This window comes from Parasteatoda tepidariorum, chromosome 10 (assembly GCF_043381705.1).
Source record: "Parasteatoda tepidariorum isolate YZ-2023 chromosome 10, CAS_Ptep_4.0, whole genome shotgun sequence".
Classification (NCBI taxonomy): Eukaryota; Metazoa; Arthropoda; class Arachnida; order Araneae; family Theridiidae; genus Parasteatoda; species Parasteatoda tepidariorum.
Genome location: NC_092213.1, coordinates 86,578,389 through 86,603,628, shown reverse-complemented (window position 1 = coordinate 86,603,628; position 25,240 = coordinate 86,578,389). Strand labels below are relative to the sequence as shown.

Sequence of the window (25,240 nt, the reverse complement as noted above, 5' to 3'; positions counted from 1 at the left end):
ATTTTTTTCCTTGACCCTCAAGAAATGGGGATCACAATCGTGAAAATTGAGTAGCAATAGTTGAGACAGGAGAGCGGTCAAAAATTTGGTCACCTTTTTGCTTATTTCGCCATCTCTAAAAAGTCTTATTTTTAATTTTTTATTTCTCGTTCATTGATTCTCTTCAAATTTTGGATTTTGCAATTTTAAATTACTTATATTAAAGTGGTGTAAAAAAAATTTTGAACTTTTTAATACTTATAAAATTTATCAAAAATCTGTTTTGCTACCAACTTGGCTGAATGGGTCATGGTATATGACAATTAACAAAATTTTAGTTATATTTTTGTTCTTATTTAGGCAACTATTTTCCTAGTTTTTGGCTACTATTTTCATGCTTTAGGCTAATAAAAGTAACTGTTTTGTTAAATTTTTTTGTGGCAGCCCTGCCTCTACAGAGGATCAAAATTGCGATGACTCGTCTTCAGATCTTCCTCATGGGTGTTTCCCATTCCATCGCCAATAGCTCATTGTGCAGTTCTAATGCGACTGTAGCTTATTACAACTACGATTATTAAACATCAATTCACTAGTATATAAGACATGGTAACTTGAGTCAAGCTTGAGGTACCTTGTGATAGATGAAGATTCGCATTGTCTAATGACCGTTCCCCACATTGGTGACCCGGACATGATATGATCACGACTACTTTGATGGATGGTCCACATTGAACAGTAGTTGGCTTGCTATTTGTGACTGCATCATCGTCCTCCTCGCACTGTTGCTTCTCAATCTCATTTACACATATAAGGTTCCTGCACACACTCGACTTCTAATAGCAACACAGGAGAGATCACACGCACAACCATAAACTTAATACAGTTGTTATGGCTAAAGCTCAAAAACCGGCGACTTTAATCCAGCTCTCCCAGTCTTTCACTAATACAGCAGCTAGTGGTAACCGTTCATCGAATTCTATCCATGATAAAATTCTGGTGGGGAGTACTCGGGGTTGGGTTTTTGACATGACAAGGGTATAATACTGGTTTAAACCGTCAAAAACTGAAGTTTGCCAAGAAAATATTTGAACTTCAAAACTACCAACAGTTGCCATGCATTATATTGAAATTTAATTATACTATAGGTAATCAGCGGATTTTAAAATATTTTTTTATTAAAATTAAGGTAAAATAACAGATTTAAAATCTCAGAAATTTATATTCAAATGCATGTGCAGAAAAATTTTGCACTAAAATTGTTTAAATATTTATATTTTGAAAAAAAAATTGTTTTTTTTTTATATTTAAGGAAATTAAAAGTTTATTATTATGCATTTTTGACATATAAGGAACATATAACTAATATTTATAAGGAACTTACAAGTTATGTAGTATAAATACAAACTTGGTACAAGTGTATAAAAAATTTTTTTTTAATGTTATACCGAATATCTTTATTATCTAGTATGTTAATTTGAATTTAAAAGTAGTTATATTTATGAATAATGATAAATATAATTCATATTGTTTATTATATTTATTTATAATTATTACACTTATCATTTTAAAACTATTTTTTTTCTCCACTTGTATTAAGAATACAATTAATGTATATCTTGAAAGCAAGAAGTAACTATTCAACAGCTGAATATTTAGATATTCAACAAAGCTATGTAGTATTCAGCAAAATGAAATTCACAAGTATTTGGATAAACTAAATTTTCAGTATAGTAAATGAATAGGCTGAATATAATCGACACTAACTACTCTGTGTATTTAACAGAAAGCACTTAAATTTGTATTGTCTTATGTTAACTATGAATTAAAAAAAATTGAAGATTTAAAATTCAGAATTACTGGTTTTTTTGAGAAACTAACAACCAATCACAAAAGTCAAACTAAACAGAAGATCATTACAGTCACTGATCCATTAAATATTTAAACAAATTATTATGGAAATTTTTTAATTATCCTAATTAAATGCATAATTTTAAAAATTGGAACATGCATCACACTACATAATCAAAATGAAAATGATGGAAGTAGAAATTTAATTCAAAATTCAATAGTCTAGTTCATTTGCTCCTCGCAGCATACGGTAGCACATAACTAGTTTTGAACATTTTTCTGTTCCTAATCTATTACGGAGTTTCGAATGAATTATTTCAAAACTGGAAAACATCCGTTCTATTGAATCAGAACTAGAAGGGCATGATAAGAGTTGTACGGCTAATTCTACAAATCCTTTATAAACATATATAAATTTTATGTATTAACTAAATTTCACATATGAATATAGGTTATTGATATTTTTGACAGTGAGGTTTTTGACGTGACGGTTTAAACCGTCAAAAACCTGCCAACCCTGGGAGTACTGTAGCGTAACTACCACTACGATTATTAAACATCAATTCACTATTATATAAGACATGCTAACTTGAGTCAATCTTGAGGTACCTTTTGATAGATGAAGGTTGACATTGTCTAATGATCATTCCCCCCCCCCACAGCGACGAAAGTAAAGTATGTACCTATTTACCTATATTTTTAACTTAAAATATCATCTGCACCAATTAGCATATCACCCTTTTAAAGATTGAGTCCCTATATGCAAACATCCGATTTATTCAGTGTTCGTTTTTTTTTACCCGTATTGTATACGTTAGTTTTCATTATTTTAGATTGTATCCCTCGACAACAATGATAGGAGTGATTAATGTAAAAAAGTGTAAAATGAATTTTAAAAAAGTTTTTATTGCGTTTCAGTTGTCTTTCTCTCCGGCCACCCCCAAGTGGACGCACTGCAGAGTCCTAATGCTGCTGTTCGGAATACTCTGCATATCTTTTAGCCTCTTTGGAATTTGCGTGTTTGTCGGACTGCACGCTGGAATCAATACGTTCGCCTTCATGGCCGCCGAGGTAAGTACTGCCGCTTGAATTTATCCCTGGTTTTGTAGTACTAATATTAAGATGGTCTTGCATCTTTCACCAATATCCTGCATCACCACACTTACAAATATTGCCTATAGTTTGTCTAAGCTAAGAACTCCTCCCACCGCCAAGTCTGAGGCCGCCTGGTGCTATGGAAACAAGAATGACGCATTTTAGGGAGGGTAGCCTCACTCTAGGAGTAGGACTAACACAATAGACCGAAGAGATTCTCTTTCTCTCGACCCGAAACCACTCCAAAACAGGGACCCTGCACCCCTACGTGAAATAGTCATACCTCGTTACCATAGTCACCGCCACGGGTCCAGATGAATGTCGGGAGGAGTTCTTATTTTAGACAAACTATACCTCATCACATAGTGTGCAAAGTTAAGAAACTTCTTTACTGTTGGAAATAGTTTGACCAATCAGTTGGCTCTTCCCTTGCATTACGCTTTTTCTTAACCCACCAGAATGTAAAATTTAAGTTCAACTTTGTTACCTTTCTAGATATTTAACGATACATACAAAAGATATGTTACTTAATTATTTTAAGTTGTAGGATGTATGCAACTAAACTTTTTATGGTTTCGTATATCAGGGTATCTGCGCACCTGGAAAGTCATGAAAAATCATGGATTTCAGTATTGAGCAAAATTTGTCATGAAATGTCCTGATTTTTGCCATTTTTTAAAAAAAATCATGGAAAGTCATGGATTTAGGTCTCCGAAAAATCTAATTTTTAAAATGGAATTTATAAATAATGTCCCCTCCCAATTTCACAGTGTTCCGATTATCTGAATTTGTATTAAAATCCCCACTCAGTCATATTTTATTAAAACATAAAATATTTTTATCCTGTTCTTTAAAAAAAATTATGGTGTTCTTTCAAAAAATGAAAGAAAGAACATAATTTCTAGAGCAAATTATCTTTTAAACTTCTGTGATTTCATAATTCTTTTTATTGTTTTTTTTTTATCAATTCAAAATTATAGTTTAGGCTTTTTATATTACACTTTTAAGAAGAAAGGAAACATATATAACTAACTGCATACATCTGGCTGTATTTAGTAATTTGCTCTTGTATTTTTTTCAGCTATTTTATTGCTTCAATTCTTTCTTTACTTTTTTTTTTTTAAAGTTAAAAATCAATAAACATGAAGATGCAGATAAAAATCAATAAATATGAAGATGCAGAGTATTCCAATTTCGGTTATATCTATCATTTCAATTAATGTTATTGAAATGTTTTTTTAAATTGTTGTGTTTTTGTCAGAGAAAATAGTAACTTCGTTAAGTCATGAAAAATTGTTGGAATTATTCATGGAGAGTGTAGCAGATACCCTGTTTATTTTAATGATATGTACAATACCCAGGATATTACAAATAGGTTCAAGAAGCAACCATGTATAATTGCTTGTTCTATGAAGGTTGTGTTGCTGATGTTATTATTCTGTCAAACTGCGGTGTGCTATTTGTTTTCCTAAGATGTTGTAATGTTTCCTAAGGAGCCCCGATTTTCATGCTAAGCCAACCAACACAAGTGTTGAGACTTTCTTTGCAATTACTTATTGCTGTGGTTGTCAAAAAGATAAGGGTCGAAACTTGCAGCTTGAAGAGGACGGAGCCTCAGCAGGAAGCTCATTGCAAACACAGCCGAGTACTCGAAGACGTACCGTCCATTTGACAAACTGAAATCACTGTAGCAAACAGACAATATTGGGATAGGGTTGGGATGACATGTGCACAACTGTTGGAAACATACAAAAATATATTGAGCTCAAAGAGATACTGTATGCATCTGTCATTTGCAAAAATTTATCAATGTTGCAGAAGATATCATTTGTAGTTTCTTTTGCAAAGAAACCTCAGATAATATTCCACTAGAGGCTCCATATTCATCCAATTAACTTTTTGAACTGTGTACAAAACCAGCTTCGACAGCTTGAGCAGGAATCGAGTCCAAATGGTGCAGATTTTATAGATTATTTTAAGAGTCATTGTACACATGGTAAAATGATGAACATTTAAGCCAAAGTGATTCAAAACCAAAAAGTTTCTTGATCATGCACACTGGAATCACCAGTTAAAGTTTCTCACTTTTTTCTGGAAGAAGTTGACACAGCCTCTTCTAAAATTACAATTTTGAATTTACATTATTTCATGTAATTTAATTTGCGATTCAAAACTCGTCTGAATTTGAAAAAGAATGTTTCTAATTCGAAACAAAATGCTACCAAATAATCCCATAAAAGAAATATGTGTCCCTATTCCTGGCCGATAGGAAAATTCTTGGTGTCATCCGTCGTAAGGACCAGAATAATGATCATATTTAAAAGTGAAACTGAATAAAACTAATTGCCGTATAATTATATATACAGTGGATTCCCAATTATCTGACTTTCTGCTTTAACTGAGCTATCAAATATTTCAAGGATTTTTTTTTTTTGCTCTTTTATTTTTTTAAGCTATTGCAGAAAACAATCCTGAATTTTTTCTCCACCAAACACTTAGGAAAACGAGCTGACGGATTTACTGATGAAATGATCGTTAATATTGTCCCTAATGAAAATGAATCTAACGAAGATGATAAAGATAGTGACTATGAAAATCAACAAGTAAAAATCTCTCATAAAGATTCACTAAAAAGCTATCAAAAGTGCTATTGAATATATAGAATTACAAGAAGAGATGGCACCAGCCTTTTTATTACCTTTTAAAAAATTACTAAACATTTCTGCAGAAAAGTGCCAAAGTAATGTAAAACAAAAAACGATTAGGGGCTTTTTTAAGTAAAAACTCTTTAATTCTCCTAAAATATGCTCTTGAAGTGTTAAGTAACCTTTTTAGTTACAAAATGAATTGTATGTGATGTACTAGTATATACTTTGTAATTGTTAAGTATATTACATTTACACCTACTCTTTTTCATTCCATTTTCATTCTTTGCTTTAACCGAATTTTTCAATTATCAGAGTTAGTCTTGTTAAATACCAATATTGTGAAACGGAAATTCAAATTGTCTATCCTGAATATTCACTATTTAATGCGATAATTCTATACTGTTTTCTTCCAATTTTTCGGCAGTTGTCGCTGCTAATTTTCTCATATTTTTAAAAGTATCTATATTTTTAATAAGATTTATTACTACATGAATCTTGAAACTTACATTAACTCCTTTCTAACAGGCTTGATTCGTGTGATTTTGTCATATAAATATGTTTTCTAATCTTTTTTTCAGTTATTGCCAAGTATTTCACATTTTTTAAGATCCTTTTTTATGTCATGAAGGAAGAACAAAGTTTGAAAATGGAGGAATTTGTCATTTTTTAAATATATATGTATATGAGCCGCGATGGCTCAGGAGGTAGAGCATTCCCCTTATAATGGAGTGAACCCGGTTCGAATCCTGGCGATGCTTGGTCGATACGAATTCCGCATCCGGCTTGCATCGACCACAGTGCTGACCTGAAATGTCCTCAGTGGTAGACGGATCATGGGTGAGAGTCCCCTTGCATCTGACTGACCATGGGAGGTTCTTGAGGTCTTCCTATCTATGTAACGCAAATACGGGTTAGTTCCATCAAAAAATCCTATATGAAGGCCAATTTCTCCCAATACTTGAGTCAGGAGTTCTCTTGTCTTCTGGATTGGGCTCAAAATTACAAGGCTTTGTAGGTGAACATTAATAGTCCTAAACCAAAAAATTGGGTCGGCTGTTCAACGGCGGTTATAAAATAAAAAATTAAAATATATGCATATATATATATTGAATAGACATATTAATAGAATTACATATTCCTCTGTATAACATAAAAGAATATTATTATTTTATATATTAATAAGAAAAATTTTCTTTTTAAATTTTATAATTGTTACTTTTGTGCATAAAAATGAGTCAATTTTTTTAATATATCTATCTATGTATCTATCTTTATATATATATATCTATACGTATATACAACGTCTTATATCCAAAGCCTGAATTTAAATTTAACAGGATACCTAACCTTTAATATCCGAACATGGTTAAATCAAAAATACTTAGTCATTTTAAAAAAACACTTTCTAAAATTACGTGGAAGAAAATCGTTTTGAAATTCAAAGTTTCCCCATATTTCAAAATAATTAGTTGCTTAAATGAACGTATAATTTATTTTGAAGCTTGAATCCCCAACACTGGACACGACTTTTCAAAATTATATATTCTGAATATATCTTAATATTTTCAACTGTAAAAGTTCCGAATTTAAGTAAGAACTTTAAAAAGATTTTAATGTTTCAGGAATTATATCAAATATTATTTTTAAAATAAAATTTAAGTATAGTGAATTCCATAATTTGTTTTCAAGTGAGGGGAGTTAAAAAATTTGAAATTGAAACAGCGTTATTTTTATTACTTTATGTTTATACATGTTTTATGACAAGTAATTGTAATAATCCAATTTTTCGAGTAATGCAACACAATTTTAAACATTATTTATGCTTAATTTATCTACAAATGTAAAAAACTGAAGCAAGTAAGTACAATTATAAAAGAAATCTTCAGAACATGTTTTTCGATCCTTTACAGCGAGAATTTCAAACGTGAAATATAATAGAAAAGCTCGTACTCAATGAATCTAAGAACCAACTTATAAGAAATCGATCACGACTTTTCAGTTTTTAATTTTATTTACTTTGAAATAACTAAAAAAAATTAGAGAAATAGAAGCACCCTGCCAGTTTGTTGACCTTCGAACACAAGAACTAGGCAGGACCCCGCGTTAGGATGTTCTCTGCACGATTTCGGCCTGAGGGCCCTTCATTCAATCCTGCCACTAAGCATTTTCAAATAATAAATAAATAGATAAACTCCTTTAGGTAAAAAAGATTGACGTGGTTCTTTCTTTAGCTTTATTATTGAGCGATTCATTTTATTTATTTCTTTAACAATCTCATCCTTCTTATTACTATTAGCCATTTTTAAGTTGGCAACAGCGTCTGCACATCATCACTCACTTTGCATGCGTGATATGTGGAAAATAGTGAAGAATTTCTTTTTAAAGTTTATACTACAATCGAAAAAAGAACTGAAAATGGGTTTTTGAACTACATTAATATGCATTTTGAGAATCAAAGAGAAGATAAACTTTTCAATAATTTCTATTGTGAATTAGTTCAGATGTTTGAAGTCATCCTATAAGTTTAAGTTCAGTACATAGTATTATGTACATGTAAATAGTTCAGTACATATTCGTTAGTTTATACATATTCGATATTTTAGTACATATACATATTCTACATTACGCTAAAATATGCGTTTTGAGAATCAAAGAGAAGATAAAATTTTCAATAATTTGTATTGTGAATTAGTTCAAATTTTTGAAATCATCCTAAAAGTTTAAGTTCGGTACATAGTATTACGTACATGTGCATAGTTTAGTACATATTCAGTACATAGTATTTATTTAAGAAAAATGCGAACACAGTAATTTCACTCATAAAAAGTTGGGACAGGCAAATAACACTTTATGCATACAGTTATCAAAATAAAATTTTCAAAAATTTTTCTTTATTTTTTATAACGTGAATTCAAAACACTAAATGGTAATTAATACATATTATAATCACTTAAAATAAATAATGCATATTCAAAGTTCAGTACTAAGTATTTATGTAATAAAAGAAAGTGTACTCAGAAATATTACTCAGAGGAACTGGGACAGGCAATTAACGATTTGACAGGGAAATGTTGTGGCTCTGGGACTAGTAAATAATAGGAATACATATTCGTAGTTTAGTGCATAGTATTTATTTAAAAAAAATGTGTACAAAATAATTTTACTAAGAAGAAACTGGAACAGGCAAATAACAATATGAGGGGAAATGTTTTGGTTCTGGGACAAGTAAGTAATNTTCTTTTTTTTCTTTTCTTTTTTTTGTTTTTTGGATTTCCTCTTTTTTACTTTCTGACTACTCTCATCCCTGTTCATAACTGAAGATATCATCTGTACTAATTTACATATTTGGTGTGAGATCCTCGAATCATTAAGTTGAGTCCTAGTGAAAATCTGATCATTAAGGCGTTAGAAAGTTATTCAGGGCCTTTTGTTTATTATTTTGCACAATGTATTTTTAATATCTATATTGTTAGTTAGTATGTTTCATTAATGTTGGAAATGTTTCTATTTCAGTGTTCCTTAGTTTCTATCAGAACATTCTATGTCATTGCTAGGTAAGCAACAAAAATTTTAAAAATGTGCTTGTGTTTTTACAATTTAATATATTGTTAATGTTTTAAATAACTTTCATTTTGTCTACGTATAAATATACTAAAGGGAAATTTGTTGTGTATTATTCGGACTGAGTCCAAATTGTGGGACTTCTAGCTGCAAAATTTATTGTTATTGATTTCTATGTGTCACTTTTTCAATGTGGACTGCCAATTTTAAAATGTAAGTTTTAATCCATGATTTTATAGTATGGTATTTAATACATGACTACAGATACAGTTAAAACTTAATATTATGAACTTAAAGAGAAATATGCTAACCTCGGGTGATAACAAAAAATTAAGTCTAATATTTTTAACACTACAGTCAAAATAAGTTATGTGTTCCAACATTTTAAAAGTTGTATAACATGTGTTTACTTGAAAAATAAATTATTTTAAGCGAATGTCTAACTTTTTTCATTTGATTTTAGTTATGCTGAAGTTTTGCTCGTTATCTTTCTTTTCCCCTCCAAATGCCCCTTTTAATATTTTTTCCAATCACCACATTAGTGAAACATCACTGTCCACAGTAACAACAGGGTACCTGCGCACCTGGAAAGTCATGAATTCCGGTATTGAACAAAATTTATCATGATCTAAACTGTTATTTAAAAAAAAAAAAATCGTGGATTTAGGTCGCCGAAAAATCTAATTTAATCTAAAATCTAACAAAATCCCCACACTGAGTCATATTTTATTAAAGTATAAAAAGTTTTTATCATGTTCTTTCAAAAAATGAAGAAAAAACATTTCTAGGTTGAATTATCTTTTAAACTTCTGTGACTTCAGAATTTTTGTTATTTATTTTTTTTATTTTATCAATTTAAAATTCTAGCTAAAGCAAGTCATTCATTGGCAAATGTTTTAAAAAAATTCCAAATTGAGAATAGAAAAATCAGGAGTATTTCTTTCCTTTCTGATGAACAAGAAAAGTATGTTTAGAATATAATTCTGCAGAAAACGATGCAGAGTATGATAGTTTTGGTTATGCCTATTATTTCAATTAATGTTATTATAATGCTTTTTTTTTAATTTAGTGTTACTGTCGGAGAAAATAGTAACTTTATTAAGTCATGAAAAATTCTCGGAATGAGTCATGAAAAGTCATGAATTTGAACATCTAAAATGTAGCAGATACCCTGTATCTACTACCTCAATAAATATTATGTTTTGAGGATTCATTTTAATTGGTTCTTTCCTATGTTATGAGCTTATATAATTATACCCACATCTTACATGTCTGCTTCTTTGGGAATGGATTATTCAGCCACTTCTTTTCAAACATGGTGTTTTTCTTTCTAGGTTGCAAGAAATCTCTTTCATCAAAAAATGATTTTTGAATCTTCTCGAAGTTTTCAAGAATTAAAATTTTAAAAATTTAAAGTTCTTCAGATATGAGAATAAATTTTTTTTTAAGGTATTGGAAAATGGTGGTTAAATCTGTGATCGAGTAAGTCTAAATTTTTTAAATGATTTATTCGAGTGGAAATTTCTTCTGTGATGCCAATTTAATTACACTTATACTCTTTGGAAAAAAAGCAAACTAATGAAAGTCAGAGAATATCATAATGCTAGTGAAGTTGATGAAGCAGCATGCAAGGTTGAATTTGATTAATAAGAAGCATATATTGATCATTGGCATCTCTTAAAACTGAAACTTATAAAATGCGCAAGTTTTGAGAAATTAGATTCTGGGGAGTATACTTTGTCAAGAAATACTGATATCCTTAAATTCAACTTCCGGTTTTAATGGACAGGGTGCGTAGCGTTTTTAAAAGGTGCTAATTTTCATTGGGTCTTTTAAAATAGTGCTAAATTTTACCTTTTCAAACTATTAGTCTTTCTTTACCGTGACAATTTTCTCCACATATTTTGGAAAAGTGTGCTTTTCAGATTGTTGTATTCAAGGCTTTCACAATTCATTCAACCAAATTCTATTTCGGCATACCGTCGGTCCTTAGTTTATGAAAGCGCCAATAATTTTACAGGTTTGATAAAATACTGTGCGTATAGTGAGCTGGGTTCGGTGAGATTATTGCGCTCTCTTGTGAAACTCTGCTGCATTTTGCAAGATATTCTCAATTTCAAGCTTCATTTTCTACCCTCTGAAATCAAACCGAAAAATCTCTCGATCATTTTTTAATGGCTAATATAATCAAGAAAAGAGTTCTTTGTCAGAAACTAGTTATTTTTCATGATCATGTAAAATCTTTGAAACTTATTTTGCATTTTGTTAATGTATATAGTGCTTAGAAATGTTTTTTGAGTTCCTAAAAAGTACTTAAAAGGTGCTTATTTTTTGTTGAAGATGGCTATGAAAAAGCGATAGGCTAACTTAATTTGGAAGAGAGGAGATACTGATTAAAATTTATACAGGAGATCCAACTTTTTCTTGCTCTTTAATCGCTGAGTGGGTTCTATGATTTGTTAGAGAGGGAGATTGTTNTTACCTTTTCAAACTATTAGTCTTTCTTTACCGTGACAATTTTCTCCACATATTTTGGAAAAGTGTGCTTTTCAGATTGTTGTATTCAAGGCTTTCACAATTCATTCAACCAAATTCTATTTCGGCATATCGTCGGTCCTTAGTTTATGAAAGCGCCAATCATTTTACAGGTTTGATAAAATACTGTACGTATAGTGAGCTGGGTTCGGTGAGATTATTGCGCTCTCGTGTGCAACTCTGCTGCATTTTGCAAGATATTCTCAATTTCAAGCTTCATTTTCCACCCTCTGAAATCAAACCAAAAAAATCTCTCAATCATTTTTTAATGGCTAATATAATCAAGAAAAGAGTTCTTTGTCAGAAACTAGTTATTTTTCATGATCATGTAAAATCTTTGAAACTTATTTTGCATTTTGTTAATGTATATAGTGCTTAAAAATATTTTTTGAGTTCTTAAAAATTACTTAAAAGGTGCTTATTTTTTGTTGAAGATGGCTATGAAAAAGCGGTAGGCTAACTTAATCAATTTGGTAGAGAGGAAATACTGATTAAAATTTATACAGGAGATCAACTTTTTCTTGCTCTTTAATCGCTGAGTGGGTTCTATGATTTGTTAGACTAAATTATGTACATTGGAGACTAGAAACAAGTATGCATCTATGCTGTTCCCCATGATAATGAGAAAAATATTGCAGTTTCTTAAAACAAATGTTGCTGAAATGTTCTATGAAAGTAAAAAGTAACAACTTTGAAAAATGAAATCTAAAATCTACTCTGCGTATGTTTATATTGAATTAAATGTTTCGTTTGTCAACGAATCTGCAATTTATTTCTCCTTAAACCACTGCACCAAGCAAATGCCAGTACAGATCAACAGATCCATAAAATTGAAGAGTAAAAAATCATAGAAAAAAATGTATGTGATGTAATTAATATTGAGAAGTTGAAAGAATGATATAATTTTGCATAATGGAAGTTTCAAGTTACTTAAAAGCAAATTCTTTGTATGATATCATAACTAGCAAACAAATTGGAGTAGAAACATTGGATGCAAAAATTACGTAGAACAAAATTGATGCTTAAGCAGAACGGATCATAATTACCGGGTGGATACTAAATACTGTAACACTAAAAAGAAATAGGAATTAATTTTAATGGTTTGATAAAACAATTCTTCTCTCACTATTCCTGTAATGGGTACTTTCTATAAGTGCGGACGATTTTTGCTGAAATCAAAAGATTTAAAATAAATTTAAAGATGGATTCAAAAAGGGTAAAAAGCTTTGCAATTGTTGATTTTCTGCATGTAGAATCTTTAAACAATTAAATTCTCAGGCGTTTAATAGAACATTTATGTATGGATTTATAAATTGATTATTGGATACTGCACGCCCAGTTCGTTGTAGAAAAATTTACGAAAAAATACAAAGAAATCTACAATGCTCTGTTAATAAACTGGCTGCAGAAGCAGGGGTCTGTCCAATCCAAATTTACAACCTTACGTACACAAATAAAATTTTGGGAAAATGGTAGTTTCACAAACTACTTTTTCTTAAAACTTTATTTTTGTGTTGATTTTTTAATATATAATTTCTAATTTTCACAAATTATGCCTAAATTTTCTCAAAATAAGGTACCTCTCGGAAAAACCTAGACAGACCCCTGGGAAAGGAACGTGAGTCAAAGAATAATGCAAGCTGTATTAAATGATGACCTGGGTTTTTGCCCTGAAAGTTCAAGGTTTGACAGCTGTGCGAAAACTGGACAGGTTACGCAGATGTCAGAAATTGCTGAATCAGCACCGTGACAAAAGTGTTGACAGAATAATCTTTTCTGATGAGAAAATGTTTTACACACAACAAAGTTCTAATGATAAAAATCTTGTATATTCGGCAATCTTTGATGATATCCCCGAAAGTGTTTAAAAAATGTGAAACGCTTTCAGAACAAGCATTCTGTTATGGTTTGGGCTACAGTGTCAAATAACAGAAAATATCCTCTGAAATTCATTGAAAAAGGGGTAAAAATCAATGCTGAATATTACAAAAAGGAAGTATTGGCTACACATTTATTGCCATGTACTGAGAGATTTTATCCCAGAAAGGATTGGATTTTTCAGCAAGATACTGCACTGTCACACCGAGCCAAAACAATATAGGCTCGACTCCATGTCAGTTGTCTGAAATTTATTAAGCAAGAAGATTAGCCCCCCCCCTTTTCACCAGATCTAAATTCTTAAGACTATTGTGTTTGGGGCTTTCTAGAGTCTAAAGTCAATGCTAGGCAGCACAGAAGTTTGAACTCTCTCAGAACTTCTTTATTACTTGAATTAATGCTAAATCAGACAAAAAAAAACATACTTTTTCTGAACAAACATACCATTGTGGTGTAACCAACATACTAGTTAGTACCAAAGTTTTGGTGTACACGACGAACCTGTAAACTAGTATGCAGGGCTTGAAGTATTACAAACTGAACTGAGCAGATGAAATGTATATATACCGTTGCAAAAGTTTGTTCCTACACCCTTTTGCTCTTCGCTTTGCACTTTTTCTTATGTTTGACGTCTCTTATCCTGTATTATTATAATTCTGGATGCTTATGATTTTGTTTAAATTTTATTAAAGTAAAGTTTTAATTATAAATTCTTTTTTATCTTTGACAATTGATCTAATTAAATATGCTGAATAAAATTAACGAAACCATTCTCACCAATCCTTTTTTTCCCCTTCCCCCTGAAATATAAAGAGGTAGCCAAAAGTGGGGTAAAATAGGGTCCCATTTGGTCAGGAGAGCAGTCCTAAGTTTGGTGCAAAATTTTTTAGATCCACTTGAAAAGTTCTCGAGATGGCAAAATTTTCCAAGTCGTCATTAAGAGCTCTGAACTACCGACCGCTCACCTGCCTAAACTGTTGGGACCCTATTTCCCAGAATGTGGCTAGCTCCCATAATTTGAAGCTCAGGAATTAAAATTCCTCAAAAAGAAGCATATTTATTGAGAAAGAGTACGTTTGTGACTGATTCCGTAGTTTAAAATGCTGTTTGACTTCTATTTAACAAACTTCCATTTTGCGAATTTTTTCGAGGAACCAAGAACATTTTGGAAATTTCTTCGTAAAATAACTTCCAAATAGTGAAAAGAATTTTCTATTTTATGAACTTTTCATTGAGATCCACTTTCCCTACTTTCCAAAATATTTCAAACTTGTTAACTCATTTTATGGGTGAAATAACTGATTTAATTTTCGAAGCCACTGCTTTATGTAATGTTTTACTGCTTTCTCTAAAAGTTTTTTTTTATAGAAAGCAGTAAAATCCTTTTCCCTTTTTGCTTGCATTTCAAACGAAAAACTCCGTCTAAATTAACGGATTTTATCAGTAGCAATTAAACTTAAGAACACATGTGGTAATGTATGTTTAAAATTACTTTAGTAATAAATGCAGTTATAATTTTATACATACATTTAGCTTTTTTTAGTTGCGAATGTATGCAGCATGATAGTGTAACACTGGATAATGTTTTGCTCTATTCTTGCTTTCTATTCGAATTTCTTTTATGGTTAAGATTTATAAGATAAATAGTAGATACTAGTTTACAAAATAAAGGTGCATCAATTAATGACTAGTGTTTATGAATTTAAAACCTGTTGTGTGTTTAAGTATTTTAAAAGGTAATTTTCTATTTAACGAATTTTCCATACAACGAACTTTTTATCGGGATTTGGCGACTTTGTTAAATAGAGGTCCGACTGTATTGCCCACTCTAAATAATAATTTTATTTGAGATCACCTATTTCATTCATTAAGATAGGAAATCGTATCACTAATTCAAAAGTTATTAATTGTGTGTGTGTTTTTCTTTCTCTGTTGTGTTAATGTAATGGCGTTTTCTGCAGGTATGCTCTTCACTTATTGGACGCCACGCGTGAAGGTACCTGGGAGAAGAGAGCCACTTACGTCTATTACACAGAACTTGGATTCGAACTCACTGCACTCATTGTTGACTTCTTTCATCATTTGCACATGTTGGTGAGTGTTTAAAGTTTTCATGTATCATTTGATTCAGTAGAAGATCTTTGTCGTAAACTTTTAAGTATGAGGCTTTGTGTGTAGATCATGCCTACTAAACATTGTAGATCATGCCTACTAAACATCGTAGCAATATTAGTCTGGTGAAAATCAATAAAATGTTTTAAATTAATTTTAGATATAAATAATTAAAAATACAAATAAACAGTCACTGTATTTGCAGGAGAAAAAAAGTAACATTTTCTTGAGCATTAGAACTAAAAACAAGCAATTTCAGTTAGCTTAGATTCAAAATTGTAACCTTTTCATAAACAGGGGTCTGTCCTGGGCAAATTTACTACCGTTTAGCGGTACCTTCACAAATTCAACTTTAGAAAAAAGCAAGTTCTAAAATTCTCCTCTTAAAATTTTGCTTTTGTATCCCCATGAAAAAACTATAAATCCCAGAGTTTTTTTTAAAATGGAACGAGGTTCTCACTCTATAAACTATACAGGAAGTCAAAATTGGAACAACATTCGAACATTATCCTTAACATTATTGTAAATTTATTCTGAGAGACCTTTATTTTTTACTAAATTTTTTTCCCCTATGAAACTTTTTTCTGTGTGACCTAGTCGAAAATAATGAATGTTCTCATAATGAAAATAACTTTTAGTTCTAGTTATTCTAAATACAAGTTTAAATTTAACTATGGACAATGGATATTTAAATTTGGATACAATTTTAAGCTTGACATTTTACAATAGCAAAATTAATTTTTAATATATAGGGAAAAATATATAGAAATTTACCAGTCATAAATTATTTTTATTTGTAGTGACAATTTTTGAAAACAATTTCTTATTTTACCATATCTTGGTCTTAATTTTTAATGTAACTTTTCCTGTTCACAAATTATGTCTAAATTTTCACAAAATAGGTACCTCTAAAAAAAAAAAANAAAAAAAAAAAAAAAAAAAAAAAAAAAAAAAAAAAAAAAAACCTCGACAGACCCCTGATAAATGAACACACATAAAAAGTTAATAGCTCTTGCTTCCTTTCATATAGAGTTTCCATTCCAGAGTTCCTTCCATATAGATGGCAGTACCTTTTTAAAAAACTTTTACACATTGAATGTTTTTCTGTTTTATTTTTTCAAGATTTTTCAAAAAAGGGGTCAGCACTTGATTTATTTCTAAAGTTTTCTTAATGATGTGGCAATTTATGTTTTATTTTGATGTGGCTCTACTAAGTGTAACTTTATCTTTATTTTTCTTATTTGTGGGTCTCTTTATGGCTTAGTTTGAATTTACATTTCACTTTTTCTAATTGCTTTTTATTATTTGTTTTTCCGTTGTGGGGCCTCGGGGAAGGGGGGCACTGTCAGTTTTTGGTTTCACCACTGATAACATAAAGGAGGCTCCTGTGTGTTAGCAGGATGCAGCACTGTCCTACTAGCACACATATCTTAAATTTCTATAATTTTTGTTGCTTTCTGCTAAAAAAAAATTTCTGACTTTATAAATTAAAACTAATTTGGACTTAGCTATTTTAAGCGCTTTTCTATTTTGATTTATTATTTTAAATGCTAATTACTTTTTTGTCTTTTTTTTTTAATTTTGTTAATTAGTTTCATTTTTTTATTAGATTTCCCTTCCATGTTTATTGTTTTCCTAAAGTTTATATATATAAACCCAAGATTTGAGGTAAAATTAAGCAACTAAACCAAATTGGGAAAAAAATTATAACATCTGTTTATTTAAAAAAAATGGCATTGCCTTTATTCTATTAAAATAAAATTTTCATTGGCTCATCGGTATATTGTAATAAATACTTTTCCTCTTCCAAATATTGTTGAAAGAAGTTTATTTGAATCAGTTTGCATAGTTACCAACTCTACTGGATTTCGTCAGTTTCTCCTGGTCTACTGGTTGAATAAAAATTCTCCTGGTTTTTGTACATTTTTAGAAATTTCCCTAAAATTGAGTAAGTTTTGTAAAGAAAAATTCTTATTGATATAGCATTTTTGCAAAGATTATTGCTTGCTTGAATATTTAAGTAGGCATTACTAATAGATAATGAAGCCGACCTACCGTATAGAAATCAGTTTAAAACTTTTTGTTCTAAAATTTTCAGTTTGTTTTATTCAGAACTCCCTTTTTAAATGAATTAAAAGCTATATTTGATGAATTAAATACCTATTACTAATAAAAATTAAGAGTAAACATAATACATAGCATTTCAAGTACATTTAATGTCAAAAATCATAATGGGGAAATATTGCAGTTTTTCTATTTTGATGACTGTAATAATCCCTTAAATACCCTATGTGTAAAATATTTAGTACATTATGCAACAATTATCATGAAATTTATATTATTTCGTAAAATCTACTGGATTTTTTTTCTTATCCATGTTGGCAGCTATAAGTTTGCATGATATAGTACTGTTTCTTTTCTTATTTTCTAACTTGTAACAGTCAGTCTTGTTTAAGAATTTTTGTGTGAATACTTTGTTGATGACAATAGGCAGGAATAAAACAATAATCAGTTTGAAAAGGGAAAAACATAGTAGTAAGATACATCTAACCATATGTATGAAAATCTAATAGTGGTGTATAAGTTTTTCATTGTTTTTGGTACATTTTTGTTGGCCTGAAAATTACATTCAATTTCTCCGCATTGACTTCCTTGTTTTGTTTTTTTATCTTCAGTATAAAATTAATGAATCAGTGCGGTTTGTTTTCCTGTAATAATAATTTCTCTTATTCCATAATTCAGGGCCGTCTTAATAGCAAGCAGGGCCCCCGGTCACGGAAAATTTTTATGCCCCTATAACATGTCAAAAATCGAACTAAAAAACTTCACATACATAAAGTATTTTTAAAATATGCTATAATTTTCAACAAAATTAAACATATTTTTATCACCCCCAAAAACTCAATGCACGTAAAATGAAACATTTTTAAGCTATGCATAATTTAAAAAAAAAAATTATGATAACCAGTTGCAGTCCTCAAATAATAAAATATTTTTCAAAACCAAGAAGCTAGTTAAAATATTAAATTAAAAAAAAAAACATAACAAGTAAAAAATTTAGAAGATATGAATTATTTCGTCACACTAGTCAGTTATTAAAACATCTTTCAAAGCACATCAGACATAACTAGTTTAAAAGTTGCTGTCCCATAGTGCTCTGTAATTTTAAACTCTTTCAATTATTACTTTATTTAACTAATTATGTGTAGTAAACAGAGTTGGTGGTGGTCAAGCATATTTAGAGAAATTAGTTGAGTACCTAAGAATATTTTAATGTGGAAAAATATATTTCGGTTGCCTTTTTTTAAGTTTTCCTGGTGATAAACTATTCAAATTATTGGTGATTGCATGATAATCAATTATTATTTACAGAAAAAAAATACACTTTTTACAAGGAAATACATTTATAAAAAAAATGTATAATGCAATGTTTTTGCTCTTAATTTTTTTTTTTAATACAATTTATGAAAAGTGTGATTCTCAAGGGTGCCCGGGTGTGCCCATGCGTAAAGACAGTTCTGCTCTACTTTGAATGATTGATATACTTTCTTGTTTTATTTTGCTATTATTACGTATTTTATTTTGATTGTAATTAAGAGTTTAAAACTGAGAATTTTTATTTATTGTAACTTGTTTCTATGATGCATTATTACATTACACACACGTGAGCGTTACTTTTAAAATTAACGAATAAAAGTTCATGTACTTTCAACAAAAGTAAAAAATTTTGATTTTAAAAAGTATGAGTAAAAAGTACAAATACAAAAAAAAAAATTTATAAAATAATAACTTCAAATTTCTTTAAAAATGTTTAAAAAAAATATATATATATATATATATAATTTTAATTTAAGATGCATGAAATTTTAATTTCCCTTAAAATTTAATAGAAATGTTACAAAAATCCATTGAAATTGTGAAGGTTGAAAATATCCAGAAACCAAACTGGAAATCGAAATTCAATGCTTGCATATAAAAAGAAATTTCTTTAATTTTAGAACTACCAAATCCTTAGAAATTTTGTTTTTACTTTCGGAATTCTTTTCAATAAATTAATTAGTTAAATAATTCGGATAAGTATTATAACTTTTAAAGAAATGAGAAAAATGTATTCACATACAGGTAATCCCTTAAATATAAATATTATAAATTTTATTTGATTTTTATATAAGTTGGAAAAAAAATAGAATTTAAGATAATGATTTTTATTTCAATTTGTGATATTCCTTAATAACTCCTCTCATAGTTAAAAGATAAGTTATATTTTTAAATTTATTCATATAAGTTTTATTTATATGTTTATGTGGTAAAATGTGAAAAGGAAGAAAAAAATATTTTTATTTAATATCAAAGAAGTAATAAAATTCTAAAAACAAAAATTTGATGCTCTTGATATTTTATTAAATAAAGCATAATTTTATATTTTAAAATTTAAATTTTGTTCAAAAAATTTTTGTCCTAGTATTTTTAGATGAATTATAGAAATTATTAAAAAAAAACAAAAAAAACAACAGAGTTGATTAAAATAATCAGGGTGGCCACCCACCTGGAAAACCTGGAATTATCAGGGAATTTTTTTTATACTGGAAAAACCTGGAAAAATCAGGGAAATATGGATAAAAACCTGGAAAACCTGGAAATTTTAAAGAAAAGCTGGAAATTTTTTCTTTTATATTTTTTTAATTTCACTAATTTAAATTATTTGCTAATTATCTTAAATTGTTTCATCCATTATACCCACATTTTTTAGACGGAAATGTATCTCCAAACAGTTAAAATATCATCAACTTACTTTGCTTTCATCAAAATTTGTTCCATTATAGCCCTGTTAAACTAGAATACAACATAAAATTCTCCCATGGTTGTTAAGCAACAGTGCAAATTAGGAAAGGCAAAGATTATGGTGGATATGGAAGACGGGGTTAGGATTCGGTTTTTAAATTCTGTCCGTGTTCACACAATGATTCAAGTTTGTTTGCAATTGAGTGGTAATTTTTTTCTATTTTGACAAAATGAGTCAAATTTTTTTTGTATTTTTAACTTTATTAAATTCTCTAAAAATTAGTTGGTTGTAATTTAATAATAATAGATTTTATATTGCACTCTTTTTCTGAAAGCTTTTGAACTCCCATTCTAAGAAATCTATAAATTATTTTTTCTCAGCAAACTCAACGCATTTCGCCCCATCACTAACAGCAATGTTTGTCGACAAATTGTTACAATTCTTGCGTTAATGCTAATTTTTTCTATTTCATTTTAACCTTTTATAGTATATTTTTATTTTGAAAAAAGTTTTTTTTAGAACTAACTATATATTAATATCAAATTTTACGGTTTTGTTGGTAAATATTAGTTTTTTGATTCAAAATTCGAATTGTATAGTTATCACAATATCGAAAGTTCGTAAATGTTGCTTGCATTCCAGAGATGATATTTCAAAACTATTCCTCTTTTTACCTAAAAAAGCTGACAATGACTAAGGAATATATAGGAAACATATTAAATGATGTATATACATAAAATATAATTTTTTTTATTCATATGTGTTTAGTCAGGAGAAGGAAAACGAAACTTAGTGTTTTAGTTCTGCACTGTACAAGATTCCAGTTGTTCAAACAAAAACAATTAACTATGCTAAACTAAAAAACTGTGTGTTTAGATTGGAATTCTTTAAATGTTTTAATTTCAAATAAGAAAAAAAATCAAAAAAGTATAAATTTTAAGGAATTTTATCTATTTTTTTTCTTCTATAGAGTATAGAACTAAAAATTAGACAATTTTACATTTCTGACATTTATTTTTTTATACTGAATCTCTTAAAATAAAAATGCTATTTCAAAATACCATTATTTAAAAATTTGACTTGAGATATTGGTTTAAGGAAAATATGATCAGTGAATTTTATAAAAAGCACTGGTAAGATGAAATACAGTATAATGCAGTATACAGTACAGCTTTATATTGAAATGTAATTACAGTGATTCACAAAAGTGTTGATACACTTATGACTTTCAATGAAATAAGACTATCCATTAATTAAAATGAATGTTTCAGAATGTATATTTAATGATAAAAAATGTGTTCTAATCTTAACAAAACTGAAATATTTTAAATGACAATATGAAATATTTTAAAAACAAAGGAAAAGTTTATTTTTAAGGAATCAATCATCAAAAAGTGACAAAAACTTTATCCCACAAAAGTCATCATACACTTTTAAAGAAAAAACTCAGTCTATTAGTAAATCTAATTTTTCGTTAAATTAACATTTAGTGGAGTTTCCTTTAGCATCTACAATAGCTTTTAAAGGTTGAAAATACGTGTAACTAGTTTTTTTTTTGTCAGGTGAAATTCGTGCAGAATATTTTTTTAAAATTTTTACAGAAACTTTTACAACACTCAATTGCAAATTTATGAATTTTTCCACAAAATTTATAATTTTAATCTCTGATATGAAGTCCTTCTTTTAAGCATTTTATCACATATTGCACAGTTCAATTGAATACAGTAAACTAATTTAACATATTCATTACTGATTTACCTCTTATGAAGACAAATAATCAAATTTGGTCTATTTTATTACGACCACAAGTCATTTTTAAATGATAAAATAAAATATTACGGAGTTAGCAAGCAAAAATTAAAATATAATTTTGCTATTATAGGTTTGATACTAAATTGCTAATAAAGAAATAAAAAATTAAATGAAAAATAATTAAATAAAAAAAGCAATTGACGATAATTTTAATTCTGAGATCCAAAACATTTAAATGTACGATGACTTTCGTGGGGTAACATTTTTGTTACTATTTGATTAAAAAATTAACTTTTGCTTTGTTTTTAAAATATTCCGAGCAGTTTTGCTAAGAATAGATTATACATCTTATTATCAAATACCCATTGTGAAATATTCATTTTAATTATTGAATTTTTATTTCCTATTTCAATATAAGTTATCAAGTGAGTGAGCCCTTTTGTGAGCCACTGTAATTATTAAAAATTATTAATATATAGTAATCACCTGAAGCGGTTCTCTTTTCCTTAATGAAAATATATTAAACAATACTTATCCAAGGTTTTATTGGTTACTCTGATTTTGTCATTTTGTAGGTACACTTTGAGCAAATACTACTTAAAGTAACACATTAAATTCAATAAAAACAATTAAAATTATTCAATAAAACCAATATATTCTACAAGCTAAACATATTATTTTCTCAACGTCTTAATTTTTTAAAAATTAATGTTGTACCAGAACATTAAAAAATAATGAAAAAATATCTTGTAAAAAAAGAAATTATTTTTCAAGATATGTTTAAAAAAATGACATTTTGAATAAGATATTTTATAATACAGACACTTTTCTTGTACACATCCTACACTTTATAAGAAAAAAGGAAAAAAATGCAAACCTGGAAATTTTAAGACTTTTACCTGGAAAAATCAGGGAAATTTGAAATCTGTTTTGAGTGGCCACCCTGATAATGCTTGTCAAAATTAAATAAGTGGATTATGGCATTTTTCAAATTGAAAACTATTAGATTTTGTAATATTACAGGGGTGGCCAAGCTCCTTGATAATCGAGCCATTTTTCAAAATTTGAAATTTTTCATGAACCGCAATTAAATACTTATTTAAAAGGTATTAATTTTTTTTTACATAAATTATATTTATTGAAAACATAAGTAAAAGTACAAAATATGTGTATTGAATTTAAATATTGATAATTAAACACATTTATTTTACTTCTCTTGATAATTCTTTAAAATTTGATGAATAATTGGTGACAGCACTTCTCAGTAATTCTTTGAAATGCTGATTAGTTACTGATTGGTGTTTGGATTCCACGAATTTTAAAGTGGAAAAAAATGATTCACATAAGCACGTTCCGAATATTGAAATAATTTGACAACAAGCCTTTACTGAATCAGGATGCTTCGATTCTGGTACAAATTTCCAAAATTCAGTAATCGACGTCGACTTATATTTTAATTGTAGATCTTTATCTTCTTGCATCCCTATTAATTCTAATTCTCCAGATGCTTTTTGTGTCATAATTATATTGGAAATGGAAAACTCACCTTGAACTGAACAATGTTGCACTTAGTCTTTCATATTTGTTCTCAGTAATTTAAGAAACATTTTGAAACACATGGAATGATAATAATTTTTAAAAATATAATAGCACAAAAATGAAAAGGGAACTCGGGTACATTTATCGAGAGCCACAAATAATCCTTCAAAGAGTCGCATGTGGCACGCGAGCTGCAGGTTGTCCATCCCTGTAATATTACATAAGTTTTTTGAAAAAGCCTGAAAGGTATTCTAGCCCCATTCTTTGTCTCAAACTGAATTTAACTATAAAGAAACAAGAAATCTCAGCCTATGTTTATTAGTCTAGGGCATGGGTCCCCGAACTTTTTTGATCATCGACCCTATGTAATTTTTCGAAATCTCCATCGACCCCCATAGAAGTAATTTTCTGTTAATTAAAATAAAACTCTATTAGATACTGTGTTTGTACATTTATTTTATGATTTTAAGCATTAATAAAGTAATAGTACATGGTGTAACAATAGTTTTATGAAAAATATATTAATGTTGAAATTTAAATACCTTAATATTTATTAAATAATAAGTAAATATAAATAAATAGGAATAATAAGTAAAGTAACTGCAGATTTATTGCTTCTTAAACTTAGCGGACTGTACTAATCCATATTATTAATGCTTACCTTTTTTACATGCATTGTTAATTAAAATTGATATCTAAACTAAACAAATGGTTCTATCGAAACAATAACTAATTATCAAAGACTATAAAAGTTTTAATAATGGCACTGCAAATATTCAGCACTGTTCACAGTTTGCAAATATAGCTGAAACTGCGCATGATATTTGCGTTTGTAACTTCAATGCTCATCACACGTGACATTTGGACAAGCGCACATATGCATATGACTTTTAAACCAGAAATGCCGAGTTCATGCCACTGCGCACTGGTACGTAAATACTTGTTTCACTTGAATGAATGTACGTTTATTAATTTATGTTCTATGAAGAAACTGCTATTAAGTCAATTATAAAAAAAAAATCACAAATTTTACATACTTCTGATTTGCGCATTAAGAACTGTTTTTTCTTCGACCCACAATAGATCCTTCCGATTCGGATTAACCCCCTTTCGATCCCCGCTTATGTTAAATATACCCCTGGGGGTCTATATAGACCACTTTGGCGACCTCTGGTCTAGGGGTTCGTGCATTAAAAAAAAACTGTCTTTTCTTTTTTTTTCTTTCTTTTTTAATGGATGTAGCGTAAGTTAAAATACATCAATAAGACATCAAAAATACAAAATTGTTAATTTACACAACTATTTTTTAAGGGGAAAAAATGTGGCCCACTAACAAAAGTAATGCCGCCACCAACCATATTCATAAGAACATCAATAATTCACTACCCCCCTCCCATTATTTACCCGTTTTTATTAAGAAATATTTCCAGGAAGAACTTAAGAATGTTTGTGGGAACAAGCCACCAAAATTCACATAAACGATACCAGAGTGGCCTATGATACCCTGAAG

The 25,240-nt window shown here is 29.1% G+C and overlaps 1 protein-coding gene across 1 annotated transcript in view; it reads left to right on the top strand.

The window, feature by feature from the left end:
• The window catches only part of LOC107449771 (E3 ubiquitin-protein ligase AMFR), a 166,399-nt gene that overhangs the window by 83,750 nt on the left and 57,409 nt on the right, over positions 1-25,240 (top strand). The window contains exons 4-6 of the mRNA XM_043041501.2: positions 2,746-2,898; positions 9,084-9,124; positions 15,506-15,638. Coding sequence (XP_042897435.1) covers positions 2,746-2,898; positions 9,084-9,124; positions 15,506-15,638 — 327 coding nt within the window. The remainder of the gene's footprint in view (positions 1-2,745; positions 2,899-9,083; positions 9,125-15,505; positions 15,639-25,240) is intronic.